General features: G+C 37.7%; 2 protein-coding genes across 8 annotated transcripts in view; both read right to left on the bottom strand.

The window, feature by feature from the left end:
• Positions 1-61: 61 nt before the first annotated feature.
• endouc (endonuclease, polyU-specific C) lies at positions 62-4,317 on the bottom strand. Its single transcript, XM_034085961.1, has 8 exons — positions 4,217-4,317; positions 3,929-3,985; positions 3,736-3,835; positions 3,547-3,658; positions 3,320-3,441; positions 1,691-1,803; positions 1,391-1,541; positions 62-985 (listed from the first exon to the last, which is right to left on the bottom strand). Exons 1-8 carry the CDS (start codon positions 4,225-4,227, stop codon positions 716-718), a joined length of 936 nt encoding a protein of 311 aa, XP_033941852.1. The 5' UTR covers positions 4,228-4,317; the 3' UTR covers positions 62-715.
• A 1,080-nt stretch (positions 4,318-5,397) lies between these two features.
• ppfibp1b (PPFIA binding protein 1b) overlaps positions 5,398-11,954 on the bottom strand; it is a 40,022-nt gene continuing 33,465 nt past the window's right edge. For all 7 annotated transcript variants that reach the window (XM_034084854.1, XM_034084855.1, XM_034084856.2 and 4 more), the window contains 5 exons: positions 11,449-11,574; positions 11,181-11,369; positions 9,587-9,751; positions 6,457-6,522; positions 5,398-6,353 (listed from right to left, as the gene is read on the bottom strand). In XM_034084854.1, the coding sequence (XP_033940745.1) occupies positions 6,270-6,353; positions 6,457-6,522; positions 9,587-9,751; positions 11,181-11,369; positions 11,449-11,574 (630 nt within the window). In that variant the 3' untranslated portion in view covers positions 5,398-6,269. The remainder of the gene's footprint in view (positions 6,354-6,456; positions 6,523-9,586; positions 9,752-11,180; positions 11,370-11,448; positions 11,575-11,954) is intronic.

Here is an 11,954-nt window from a genome sequence, read left to right as displayed (position 1 = left end):
TCCCTCATACATAGTACTCACATACATTAAGTTATGATAATAATAAAGAGATCTTGATGCATTTAAAGGGTTACATGGCATTTTATTGGCTGATGACATTTTATAAACACACCACATGTTTGACATTAAAAAGTTTACAAATGTGTGTCAAAGAAATGACAGGCATTTACAGATATATGTCATGCACTGTAGTCAATAGGTCAGTAGGTGTTTTAACCAAAACACAGACTCTTGATCATGTAAGCAACATTACTAACTTTAATCAACTGAGATTTATATGAAAACATGTGCAGATTATATCATGCACTGTCGATCAACTACTTAGTTATATTTTTGATTGAGTCTTTATAAAATTGTAGTTTAAAAAATATGAAACTTTTGTTCACAATAATCAATGTTATTGACTCATTAAAGTGCATCCCACATGGGGTGGAAAACACACCTGTTAGAGTAATTGGATGAAAACAACTGTAAATGCATTGAAAATGTAAAATGTTTTGATATGTTTAGAAAAATAATATCAGTGAAATTTACATTTTTAATATAAAGTGGCATATTTTCAATGTTTGATTTTAGAATTATTCAAAAGTAATCAGATAAGATGACATTTTTATGATGTAATGGATTATGTAACCAAAAATGTCCATGTAGTTTATGTAGCTCTCATAATAAGGATGTGGGCTTCACTTTATAACAGAAGACCCTCTCCTTCAGTTTAGTGATGGCTGACATGTCTGCTGTTGCTGCTCAGCAGTTTGGGGTATGCCGTCCCGAGGGAGCGTCCGTGTCGGATGACCACCAGCTCCATCTGACACTGGTCAACGTTGACCAGCACTGTGGTGCTCCGCTCTGTGTTCATGAGGAAGACGATGGTGAACAGCGCCATCTCAAACTCAGGACTGGTCCCGATGAAGGCGCTGCCGACAGGCTTCACCAGACCGTGCCAGCTGAACTGGAGGTTCAGGACGTGGTCATCATGATCGGGCTGTGGAAAGATACACACAAACCCTAAATTAGCTCAATTTGTGAAGAGTTTTTAGAATTTTAGAACTTGAGTTTCTTTCTAATGTGTTGAGTATGATTTAAGATAAGATAAGAAGTACTTTATTGATCCCAATTTGGGACATTTTCTAAATTTGGTCAGACAGTCAGTCTGACCAAAGTCAGTAAGGTTACTTCTTATTTTCAGGTTATTTAACAGTTTAATCTACGGAGGCTCTGGGGGAGTTTCTTTTTTGTTTTGTTTGTATGTAGCAACTGCATTTCGTTTTGCAACCGCATGTTGTACAATGGCAATTCATTGAACCTTATAGGAATAAAAAAGAGACAACAGGAAATGTTGCTACAGAAATAAATGCATCTCTTTTGTCTGATGAACCGCTGCACTCACTAAGTCATGATCCCTGGCCTTGTATCCTTTGTAGTCCAAGTGCGTGCTTTTTTCTTGCAGGTAGAACTGGACCCAGTTGTGGAAACCAATGATTTCTGATCCAGATTTTGTCTCTCCAACAAACACATGCTCGAATCCACAGGAATCCAGGCTGGTGAATGTTTTGAAATAGAGACACAGAACAGAAGATACATTTCAAAACAATGACATAACTTTTACACAATCGTAGTAAATCCCTTGAGATTTTATAATAAATTCAACAAATTGAGGTTATGATCTGCTGATGTTTGTGCAACTCACGCTGAGTTTCTCTTTCTGTGGTAGAGGTTGAACCAGATCAAGCGAAGCTGATTTTTAAAGATCCTCAGGTTAGAGTTGGACTGTCCTTTGCTCACCAGGTACCGATGGGCTCGCTGTGGACAAATCACAATCATGACATAAACATCTCAGGTAAAATACTTTCTCACAATACAGATAGATCAAATAAACTAAATGGGAGAGACAGGCTAAAAACAAGTTGCATTGAGATGTGTTCCCAAATAAAATTATTTATTACTCCATAATATGCTTTTTTAACATCAATCCAAAAACATACATTTTTGTACCTGTTATTCAAAAATAACAGGTACAAAAATGTATGTTTTCAGACTTTTTTTTCAGACTTTTTATAATATATATAGGCGTCTTTATCTGTTTTAAAAGTATAATAAATATTGAATAAACGTCAATATTTGTTGAAAATTATATTCTGTGTATGCAATATAAACATTTGCTGAAACCCACTGAAAAATGAGTTTGAAGTATATTGAAACAAAATTTAGAAACAATACGTAATACACTTATACAAACAGCACTTAGCTACTTAACATTACATTAGAGTTTACATTTTACTTCAATATCTACTTATTTATTTTTATTGTAAGCACTCTGCCTTTTCTTAAAATATGCTCTTTGATAACTTTTTATTTTTGCAGTTTGTATTACACTTTGTTAAATGTTTCCCTCTTTGATTAAAGCTGTACTGTACAAAGTCAAAAGAGATAGTAAATAGTAAAAGTATTTAGCTGCAAACTGTATGTACTGTGTATGTGAAAAAGGGTAATAAACAATTAAAAAAGCAAGGTAAAAAAGTGTTATTGTAATCTGCATATAGACTTAAATCCTGATCCCGCCATCAGGTCCATCTAACAAACATGGATTTCTCTGAAACAGAAAAACTACTGCATGTCTTCATTGTTTCCACTAATCCCCTCCTCAGACCCTCTGAGGCCAACACAGCATTCCTCAGCTGCACAGATGTTTCTGATATTTTTTTCTCTCTAACATCCTGAACTAATGTGTCCAGTGCTGCAGTGAGGCTGGAAAGAAAAAAAAACACAAAACTTTGGAAAACAACAAACTAGAAACAGTCATTAAGGGAGCAAAAAAGAGTGAACATTCGTTATATTCACGATCGTTCTACTCTGAAAAGACATCTCGGCTCAAAACAAACACAGGTGAGGTGTTGTGCAATAGAAACAGCCAGTGTTGGAAGATACTTTACTCTATCAAAAGTACGCAATAATTGGCATCAAAAAGGAACTGAATGTTCCAAATCATCAAGTACCAAATAGAGTACCAAATTATATTATTATTGATGCATTAATGTGTCCAACACAGCTGGTAAAAGTGGCACTAACTTCGATTGTGTTGTATACAGTAGTTCTGCGAGATATCATGTCAATGTTTATTATTAGTTGTTTTGTATTGGCTCTTTAAATGTAGTAGTATAAAGTAGCATAGCATAAAATGAAAATACATACCTGCAAATTGTACTTAGGAAAGGGCCTTAAGTAATTGAGTGGATGCTCCTGACTATATTACACCTCTGGAAACAGCCCTGTTGAAACATGGCTTACTAAATAAACTGGTTGCAACACGTCTTAATACCTTCATGACTTCAGTGTCTAGGACGGCATCGAGGAAGAGATTCATCTCAGTCTGCTCCTCTGTTGTGACTCGCTCAGCCACGCCTGTGGACCGCTCATAGTTGTCCAGGAGTTTCATGAGGCCTGCAGGGAACATAAATCACATTTATCACAGTCAGGTCTGCAATGAGCTGCATGTTTATGCCCAGAATGAGAGGGAATTATCCTGTGTGTTGCAGAGGGACTTACGGGTGAAGGTTGTGATGTTCTGCAGCTTGATCTCATTAACGTTGGAGAAGAGAGGCTGTGAGGCTCGGTCCGTCACAACATGGCTTCCCTGGGTTACATAATTGGCTCTACCCTGGGCAGTTTGAACACAAAATATATCTTTGTAAAAACAGAATTCAGTTTTTGCCTGAATAAGAACATGTTTCATACCTGAACAGAGATTGTGTAGTCTGTGGCAGGGGTCATGCGATTCACATCCAAAGTCCACAGCTCATTGAAGATATTGGATAGTTCCTGGTTTATAGCTGGTCTGTTGCAATAATTTGAGAAGGAACAAAATATGTAGCAATAAGTAAACTCAAAAACACATAAAGCATGAGAATTCTCAAATTGACTACTGTACCTTGATGCATCCAGTCCACTGAGAAACACAACAAGGAGGGCAAGGACTCCACAGAACCTGAATATCAGAAACCCAAAACATTCATCCTAAATAGTAAATACATTATGAAAAATAAAACCAAACTCTTACTCTGAATCTAGTTTGTCTAACATTAAAGAAAAACATTTTTCTGATCTGTTGTTGTTCAGTCATAAAAGACAAAAAGTGCAACAATGAAGAATAACTGAAATTCTACCGGGTAACAAATCATTTTCAGATTAGTGTTTGGACAGAAAATGAAAAGCAAACCTTCCAGCCATGATGCTTTTTTCACGGTTCACTCCTTCAGCTCGAGCTGCAGTAAAGTTCAGTCTCTTCTGCTTCAGTCCTGTCTCAACCCTCAACACATCCTGAAGGGGAGGCACCTTATTATACATTCATGGGAGGCACCGTGTCCACTGATTGCGCATGGGCACTTCGGAACAAACTCCTCCGGATGTTCACAGGAGTTTTATTATACAGCCACCAGAGGGCGACCTGTTTTATTGATCTGATGCACTTATACCAAATGTGCTGTTCTTTAAAATGTATATATTTCCATGTTTCCAAAACTATATTAAATGAGTAAATGTGTCAAGGTCAGTAGGCTACTCAAAATGTATTCTTTTAGAAAATCTGTGTGAGTGAATGTTTGTCACCTAATAAATTATAGGTCAAGAAAGTGGGCACCATTTTAATTTAGAATTACAATATAGGGACAAAGCCATTGCCATTCAATGTCAGATATAATCCGTGTAGCAATTGTTTTTTTTTCATAACAGAAAAGTTACTAAATGTTCAAATTACCATAGGAGCAAGGATCTGGGCGGAAATCTCGGAAGTTAATGTAAAGTTTAGTGGATGTTGAGACGGGCTTCTATTTATAATTAGTTGTAGGCCCCAGGCCTTCTAAAAATAAACCGATGTAAATAAGATATTTAAGCAGATAGCTCTACTTCCAGATCAGCACAACAACCCTCAAGTAGATCTTCTCTTTCATCTCTGCTGTACACACTTCACTATTTTATATGATATGAAGGTCTTCATCTCCACTTATACATATTTTTTAAGGGCAGTATAATTAAACATGGAGCAGACTGAGAAGGACTTTGCTTGTTATTCAATGCAATAATGGTTTACGTACTGATACTCATGCTAACATTTAATTATGGAGTATGGCACTCTTTCAATCTGGTATTTTTCAAATCTTAAATAATAATTGCCGTTACCTGTCGGCTGTGGTGCTTAACTTTTCTCCCTGGTCTCTCAAATATTCTTGTGTTGCAGGTCGATAAAAAAAAATCAGTCAGCATGATCAAAGTTGAGATATAATTAAAATACACACAAAGAGAGCCGTTGATAAAAAGCCTTTAAACAGTCATGTTTTTTCATCATTTAGCAGTGAAATCAGCTTTCCCATAATCTCTTGTTTGTTAAAACAAAATCCAAACCGATTTCAATTATTTTATTGATCTTAGAAATGGATGAACGTAAAAAAACGATATACACAACTTCTCGTGGATGGTGAGGGTTGCATTAAAACATTATTATCTGAAATAAAAAGGACATCCAAATCAACTTTTCTGAAAAGAACTGTCAACTAACAGGGTTCCATTTAAATCAATTTATGGTAAAAAACCTAATAAAAAAACCAAAAAAGCTCTTACATAAATGTGTTGAATGTTATTACCATGCAATGTTACTCATAGCCTTTGTACTGTACGATATGTATTGGTGCAAATAGATTTAGAATATTACTTTGGAGTGAAAACCTGTAAAATGTTCAACGTAGAATAACATATGTGAACATTCCCACGTAAATAGCAGGGTTTAGTTCTGAAGAAAACATAGCAGCTGTTTTAGAGTTATTACTTTACACCACCTTCTAAACATGAGTAAAATCGTCTCAGCACATCCCTTCAGGAGGCAGATTACAAGACATATATTAAAATCTATATTGGCATATTTAAGATGTCTTTTATCCTGCTGGTTGACACTTCTATCATAAATATAAACGGTGCCAGTACACAACTGAGTAGAAAATATCTCCAGAAACCAGCTGGCAGGCAGTGGTGATGCCCTAAATGTTCCCTCTGACGGAGACAGAGTTCAGGAGTGAAAGGACTGTAGGCTGCCACAAAAGCGTCGTTTGAAACTGAAAAGGAGGACACACTGTAATACTTTTGGCTCATCTTTGAATTTAACACTAAAATGAAATGTTGGAGCAATCTTGGGGTTTGTTGAGCCAAGTCTGTGAGTAGTGGGGAGGGGTAGGCCCAGAGTTTCATTCTCAGCAGGACCAGAGCTCGGGGTGCCGACTGCCTCACGCCATGGAGTCCTCGTCTGTTACGCTGGGGTTCGGTGAATTGGAAGCCTCTTTGAAGAATTCATCGTCTTTTAGCATGCTCTAGATAAGGGGACATTACAGAGAATACAATATTTAGCTTGTGAAACAATGGTATCAGTGAGTACAATGTGCCATTGGTCCTGGAACATGAGGAAATTCTTACCGTCAGGTTTTGAATACCCTCAGAGAAAGCTCCGATCTGTCTCACAGTTCCCTCAGAGTCCTCCATCTGTGAAACAAGAAGCCCCCAAACTCAATAAACTGAGACCTCAAAACTTCTACGTAGTAAATATCTTATTTAAATTGATAACCTCCCAAACATTATATGAATTGTATAAAAGACAACCCCTGAAAATCTGAGCATGAATAATAATTAGGGATGAAAGTATTACAGCATTTCCTATAGTTTGTATCAAGTTAGTTTCATATGTAAGCAGGTTCAAACTGATCACCTAGTTGAATGCCTTATTTCTCTGAGGTCTGAAATACTTACCCATGCAAGTTGTATATGACACATTTATCAACTAGGGAGGGAAGCAGAAGATCAATAAAGGAAGTGGCTTAAGAAGTTTTGACCGGGCCATTTGTTTGAATGCTGTGATTTTTGGGAAATTAGGCATTAGCTTTATGCAGGGTTCTGACACCTTTTCCAAAGTCAAATTCAAGCACTTTTCAAGCATTTTCAAGGTGCATTTTCCAGCTTTTCAAGCATCTTACAGCTGTTGTAAATTACATATTTATATACACATACTCAAATGATTATTTCCCTACCTCACATTAAATCAGATGTTCTTTATGCTATAAACAACCACATGTGTGTTTCGTGATAGCATTCTACACGAGGATGAAAAATTAAAGAAAAGAAAACTAAGTTTAATATTTCAAAATTAGTGATCTGTACGTAGACTGGGCCTCCCATATAACCTGGCTGAGCCGATATAAAACAATCAGCCAAATAACTTTTCAATACATTATTGATTAATTGTTGAGGTACTTTTAGGTTGGCAGTGAACATAAGTCAGAGGTACATGGTGTACTTCTACTTCTCTACAGTTCAGAGGTACATGGTGTACTTCTACTCCTCTACATTTCAGAGGTAAATGGTGTACTTCTACTGCACAACAGTTCAGAGGTACATGGTGTACACTTCTACTTCACTACAGTTCAGAGGTACATGGTGTACTTCTACTTCACTACAGTTCAGAGGTACATGGTGTACTTCTACTGCACTACATGTATTTAACACCTTTAGTTACTTCACAGATGTGGATGAATGATGTGAAATCTAATCAAGTGTTGAATCAGACTTTAGTTCCACCTGGAGTAAATTCACCAGCTACCCTGCAGTCTACAAAGTCATTCAAACTAGCTGCACCTTCACCAGCTTTGAGAACACTTTCATGATCAATCATTATAAATCATATATATATTATTCTGAAATGGACCAATCTGCACAACGACTACTTTTAGTGTCGCTACTTTCACTATATTTAGATGAGAATACTTTTCTATTTTCACTTGAGGAACATTTTGAATGCAGGACTTTTACTGTAACAGAGTATTCCTACACTCTGGTACTTCTACTTTTACTCAAGTACAAGATCTGAGTACTTCTACTTTTACACAAGTACAAGACCTGAGTACTTCTACTTTTACACAAGTACAAGACCTGAGTACTTCTACTTTTACTCAAGTACAAGACCTGATTACTTCTACTTTTACTCAAGTACAAGATCTGAGTACTTCTACTTTTACTAAGTACAAGATCTGAGTACTTCTACTTTTACTAAGTACAAGATCTGAGTACTTATAATTTCACTACAAGATCTGAGTACTTCTACTTTTCCTCAAGTACAATATCTGAGTACTTCTACTTTTACTCAAACAATATCTGAGTATTTCTACTTTTACTCAAGTACAACATCTGAGTACTTATTCCACCTCTGGTAGCGTATTAGCCTGAATTGTAGCCACAAAATCACGCAGAGCTGCATAAAAATAGCCTCACAATGGAAAATAATATTTACAAATGTGTACAATGATTTGTAGGTAATGCTGACTACTCAAGACACCTGACTTATACATCTTCAAAGGAAGACTGTGTTCATTCTACAATTACATGGGATTAAAGCAAAATGTAGTTTTACTTGTATAATACTTCAATTTTATATAAAAGACAGTTTGTTTTCATCTGTTTTCAAATAACAAAGTATTGGCTTTCAGAATATTAAACTTGTTTCGGCAAATTCAGATGATAAATACAACTTTGAAGCTTCGGCATAATTACAAGCAGAGAACGGACTAATGTAACATCACAGCAAGCATAACAACAGCCGGTGTTTCTTGTGAGTGTTTCCCCGGTACACAAACGCAAAAATACACAAACACACTCGCGAGCTTCCCCGAGACCAGTAATACAAACGAAAATGTGTCTTCGGGTCAATGTGACTGATTTCGATAGAGCAAGTCACATTTGGTTTAGGCACGAAACATACCACCAGTAGAAATACATTGCTTTCAAAATCGCTCTGTGTCGAATCAATAGATTATATTTCATGACTATAACACGAAATGCCGTGAGTGCTTCATCCTCTGAACACCACAGGATGGCGACTGTAACGCACATAACATAGGTACGCTCCTCTGAAATGATTGTCCCCTGCAATTATTATTATCCCTCAATCGAGTTTGCTATTCAGCTAGCTAACGTTAGCTTAAACAAACGTAACATGCAACGTTAGCCTAATCTAAAATGCTCTTCTACGGCGTACCTTTCATGTGGCTCGTCAGCGCAGACTCTCGCATCGTTATTTGTTGCAAACTTTGCAGGAGGCTACTCGTGGGCTTGACCCTAGTCTTAGCCATGGCTTGTATTTGTCTTCTGCTAGCCAACGCTCGTTGAAACGGCAACCTCCTGGCACACAGTCATCTATCTCTCATCAGAATGCCCAGGTCACGTAACACAAACACTTGCAGGTCGCGCGCATAGCGCGGGAAGGCCACAGCGGAGCTGTTTTATGTAGAAGCGAAGCAATTCTTTTCTTTTAATCTAAAAAGCATTTACATTTTCAAGCACTTTATCTCAATTTCAAGCACCATTCCCAAAATTCAAGCACTTTCCCAACCTTGAAAACACCACGTCAAATTTCAAGCATTTTCAAGGATTTCAAGCACCCGTACAAACCCTGTTTATGAAACTTGAATAAAGTGTTGACAGCTGTGATTATGATAGCCGATCACTACTTTATTAAGGGTATACGATCATCAGTAAACAGACAGAAGGACAAGCTCACCTGTTCTAGTCTGTCGAGGTCGTCCTCGTAGATTTGGAGCTCATAGCCTTTCTGAAAGCTTCGACCCTTTGGCATTTCCACATCCATCGGACACACGTACTCCTCGTTCTCTTCGTGCTTTTTCTTCCTCAGACTTCCAAAGTTACCAAATGACATTTTCCTTGGCTGGTATGAACAAAGAGAGCAAAGAGAAAGAAATAGACTTCATCAGTTTCACATGGCTACATTTAGATATCCAAACAGGAATGTGCATAGGCCTATCCCTCAGGGTTACCTTACAAAGCAAATCTTAAAACGTTCAATAACTAAATGCTAATACTGTTTTTGTGAAATGTAAACATATTTTAAAAGGTCTAATAATTGACATTTATTTAGAGTATATCTAGTATTTTAGGTTTAGAGTTTAAAGAGTCAGTATGTCTGCGTTCTAGTCTGTTAGTAGGGCTGCAACAAACGACTAATTTGATAATCGATTAATCTATCGATTAATGAAACGATTAATCGACTATTCGGACTATTACTGTATGCCTTGCACAATTTCTCAAACGCTCTTATTTAGCCATCAACTTTTAGATTTAGCTTGAGGTTGTTTTAGGCATGTGGAAACTAACAATGAAGACAATAAAGATGAATACTAGATTAAAAAATACATATATTATTAAATTAACTTAACAAGTTGTTTACAAAACTAACATTGCTTTTTATTTAAATTAAATAAATAATATTTCACATCAAAAGAAACAATGTTTTAACAAATCGTATTAAATAATCTGATGACAGAACTGTAAACAGAATAGCTGAAACTTTAACAAAATAAATAACTCAGTTACCTCTAATCATTAACCCATGTTTGTATAATTGAGTTAACTCCGTGTTGCTGCTAGCATACATAACACCTGACGTGGAAACGTTACTCGTGGATGGGGCTACAGAGCTACAAGAAAGACAGTCGAACCCGGTGCATTCCTCCGTCTGAATGGGGTGCACTTTTGCTAAATGTTTAGACAAATTGCTCGTGTTACCGTATTATTGCACTTTTGGCAACGAGCATTCTCCACATCGAGACGCGCAAAGTTTAACCACACCTCGGAGCACGTTCTCTCCGCCGTCTCCGCAGTGTGTTGCTGCATGTAGCAGCTGCGTGTGTGTAAACCGCCCCGCCCCCTCGCACACAGACCGGGGAGAGAGATCTCGTCTGATCGAAAATACATCATAGATGCATTTATTTGTCTTTTTGCATATTAGAAACGAGTTGGCGACACTAAGACAGCAATATAATGTTTTTGTAGCAATAATACATGACATATATTTTTTAAATGTCTCCAGTACCGATACAAAGACCAATAACGTTGGAGCTTAACAGCGCGTAAAACACATGTGATGACGTCACCAACGAATCGACGACTGAATTAGTTGGCAACTAATTTGGTAATCGATTTTAATCGATTAAGTCGATTAGTTGTTGCACCCCTATCTGTTAGGTATTCATTCAGATACTCATGGTAACCCTTGTAACAAACCAAGTAATAGAAGTTCTTTCAGTAATATTTCTATCCATCTATCCAATGTCTGTCCATCAGAAGTCTTGCTTTACCTTGACCTTAGTGGTGGCAGTCAGCAGAGTGTAGTCTGGGTTTTCAAGACACTCCTGTTTGAGCTGCTGGGCCTCGGAGCCGATGAGCAGGTTGAAGTGTGTGGCGAGGTGGCGGCGCAGCAGCGTCTTGTTGGGGGGGATGTTCAGCAGCAGAGCCATGGTCTCCACGTTAAAGCGCGGCTCCAGGACCTGAGGGTGAGCACATGTGTTAGAGGAGGTCTGAATACTTTCAGGTTTCCCAGAAAAAGTGACTGCCAGAGTGTCTCACCATCAGGCCTCCGTGCACTCCGCTGCCTCTCAGGTTGGGAGCGTATTCAGCCAAGTCTGCAGAGCGCAGCCACTCCATCACCCTGTGGTTGGTCCACTGGGAAATCTCTGCTGGAGAAATATTGTTCTGTGGGCACAAAGCACAGAAAGAGGATGAAAAAAAGAAATGTTCACATGTAGCATTATAAAATGAGTGTGGGTTATTTCAAACAGCAGAAAAAGTTGCTAAATTTTGCTATCCTGGCTCCAAAATGGTGGAATGAGCTCCCCATTGACATCAGGACAGCAGATAGCTTACACACCTTCCGGCGCAGACTGAAAACTCATCTCTTTCGACTCCACTTCGAGCGATAGAACTATTAACAAAGCACTTATATACTAATAAAGGGCTGGCTTATCTGAAGCCAGTTGAGTAGCACTTGAAATGTTTTTGCTCTATGAAACCTGATGTACTTATATGATTCTGTTTTCTTCAAGTTTGTATTTTGTTGGTCGAACGCACTTATT

This window comes from Pseudochaenichthys georgianus, chromosome 6, assembly GCF_902827115.2.
Source record: "Pseudochaenichthys georgianus chromosome 6, fPseGeo1.2, whole genome shotgun sequence".
Classification (NCBI taxonomy): Eukaryota; Metazoa; Chordata; class Actinopteri; order Perciformes; family Channichthyidae; genus Pseudochaenichthys; species Pseudochaenichthys georgianus.
Note: the sequence above shows the minus strand (reverse complement) of the source record. Positions and strands in the feature narration are given on the sequence as shown.

Coding starts and splice junctions, on each gene's coding strand:
- endouc (XM_034085961.1), bottom strand. Junction 3,442..3,546: donor GAACATCACAACCTTCACCC/GTAAGTCCCTCT, acceptor TGTTCCCTGCAG/GCCTCATGAAACTCCTGGAC. Junction 1,542..1,690: donor CACAGAAAGAGAAACTCAGC/GTGAGTTGCACA, acceptor AACATTCACCAG/CCTGGATTCCTGTGGATTCG.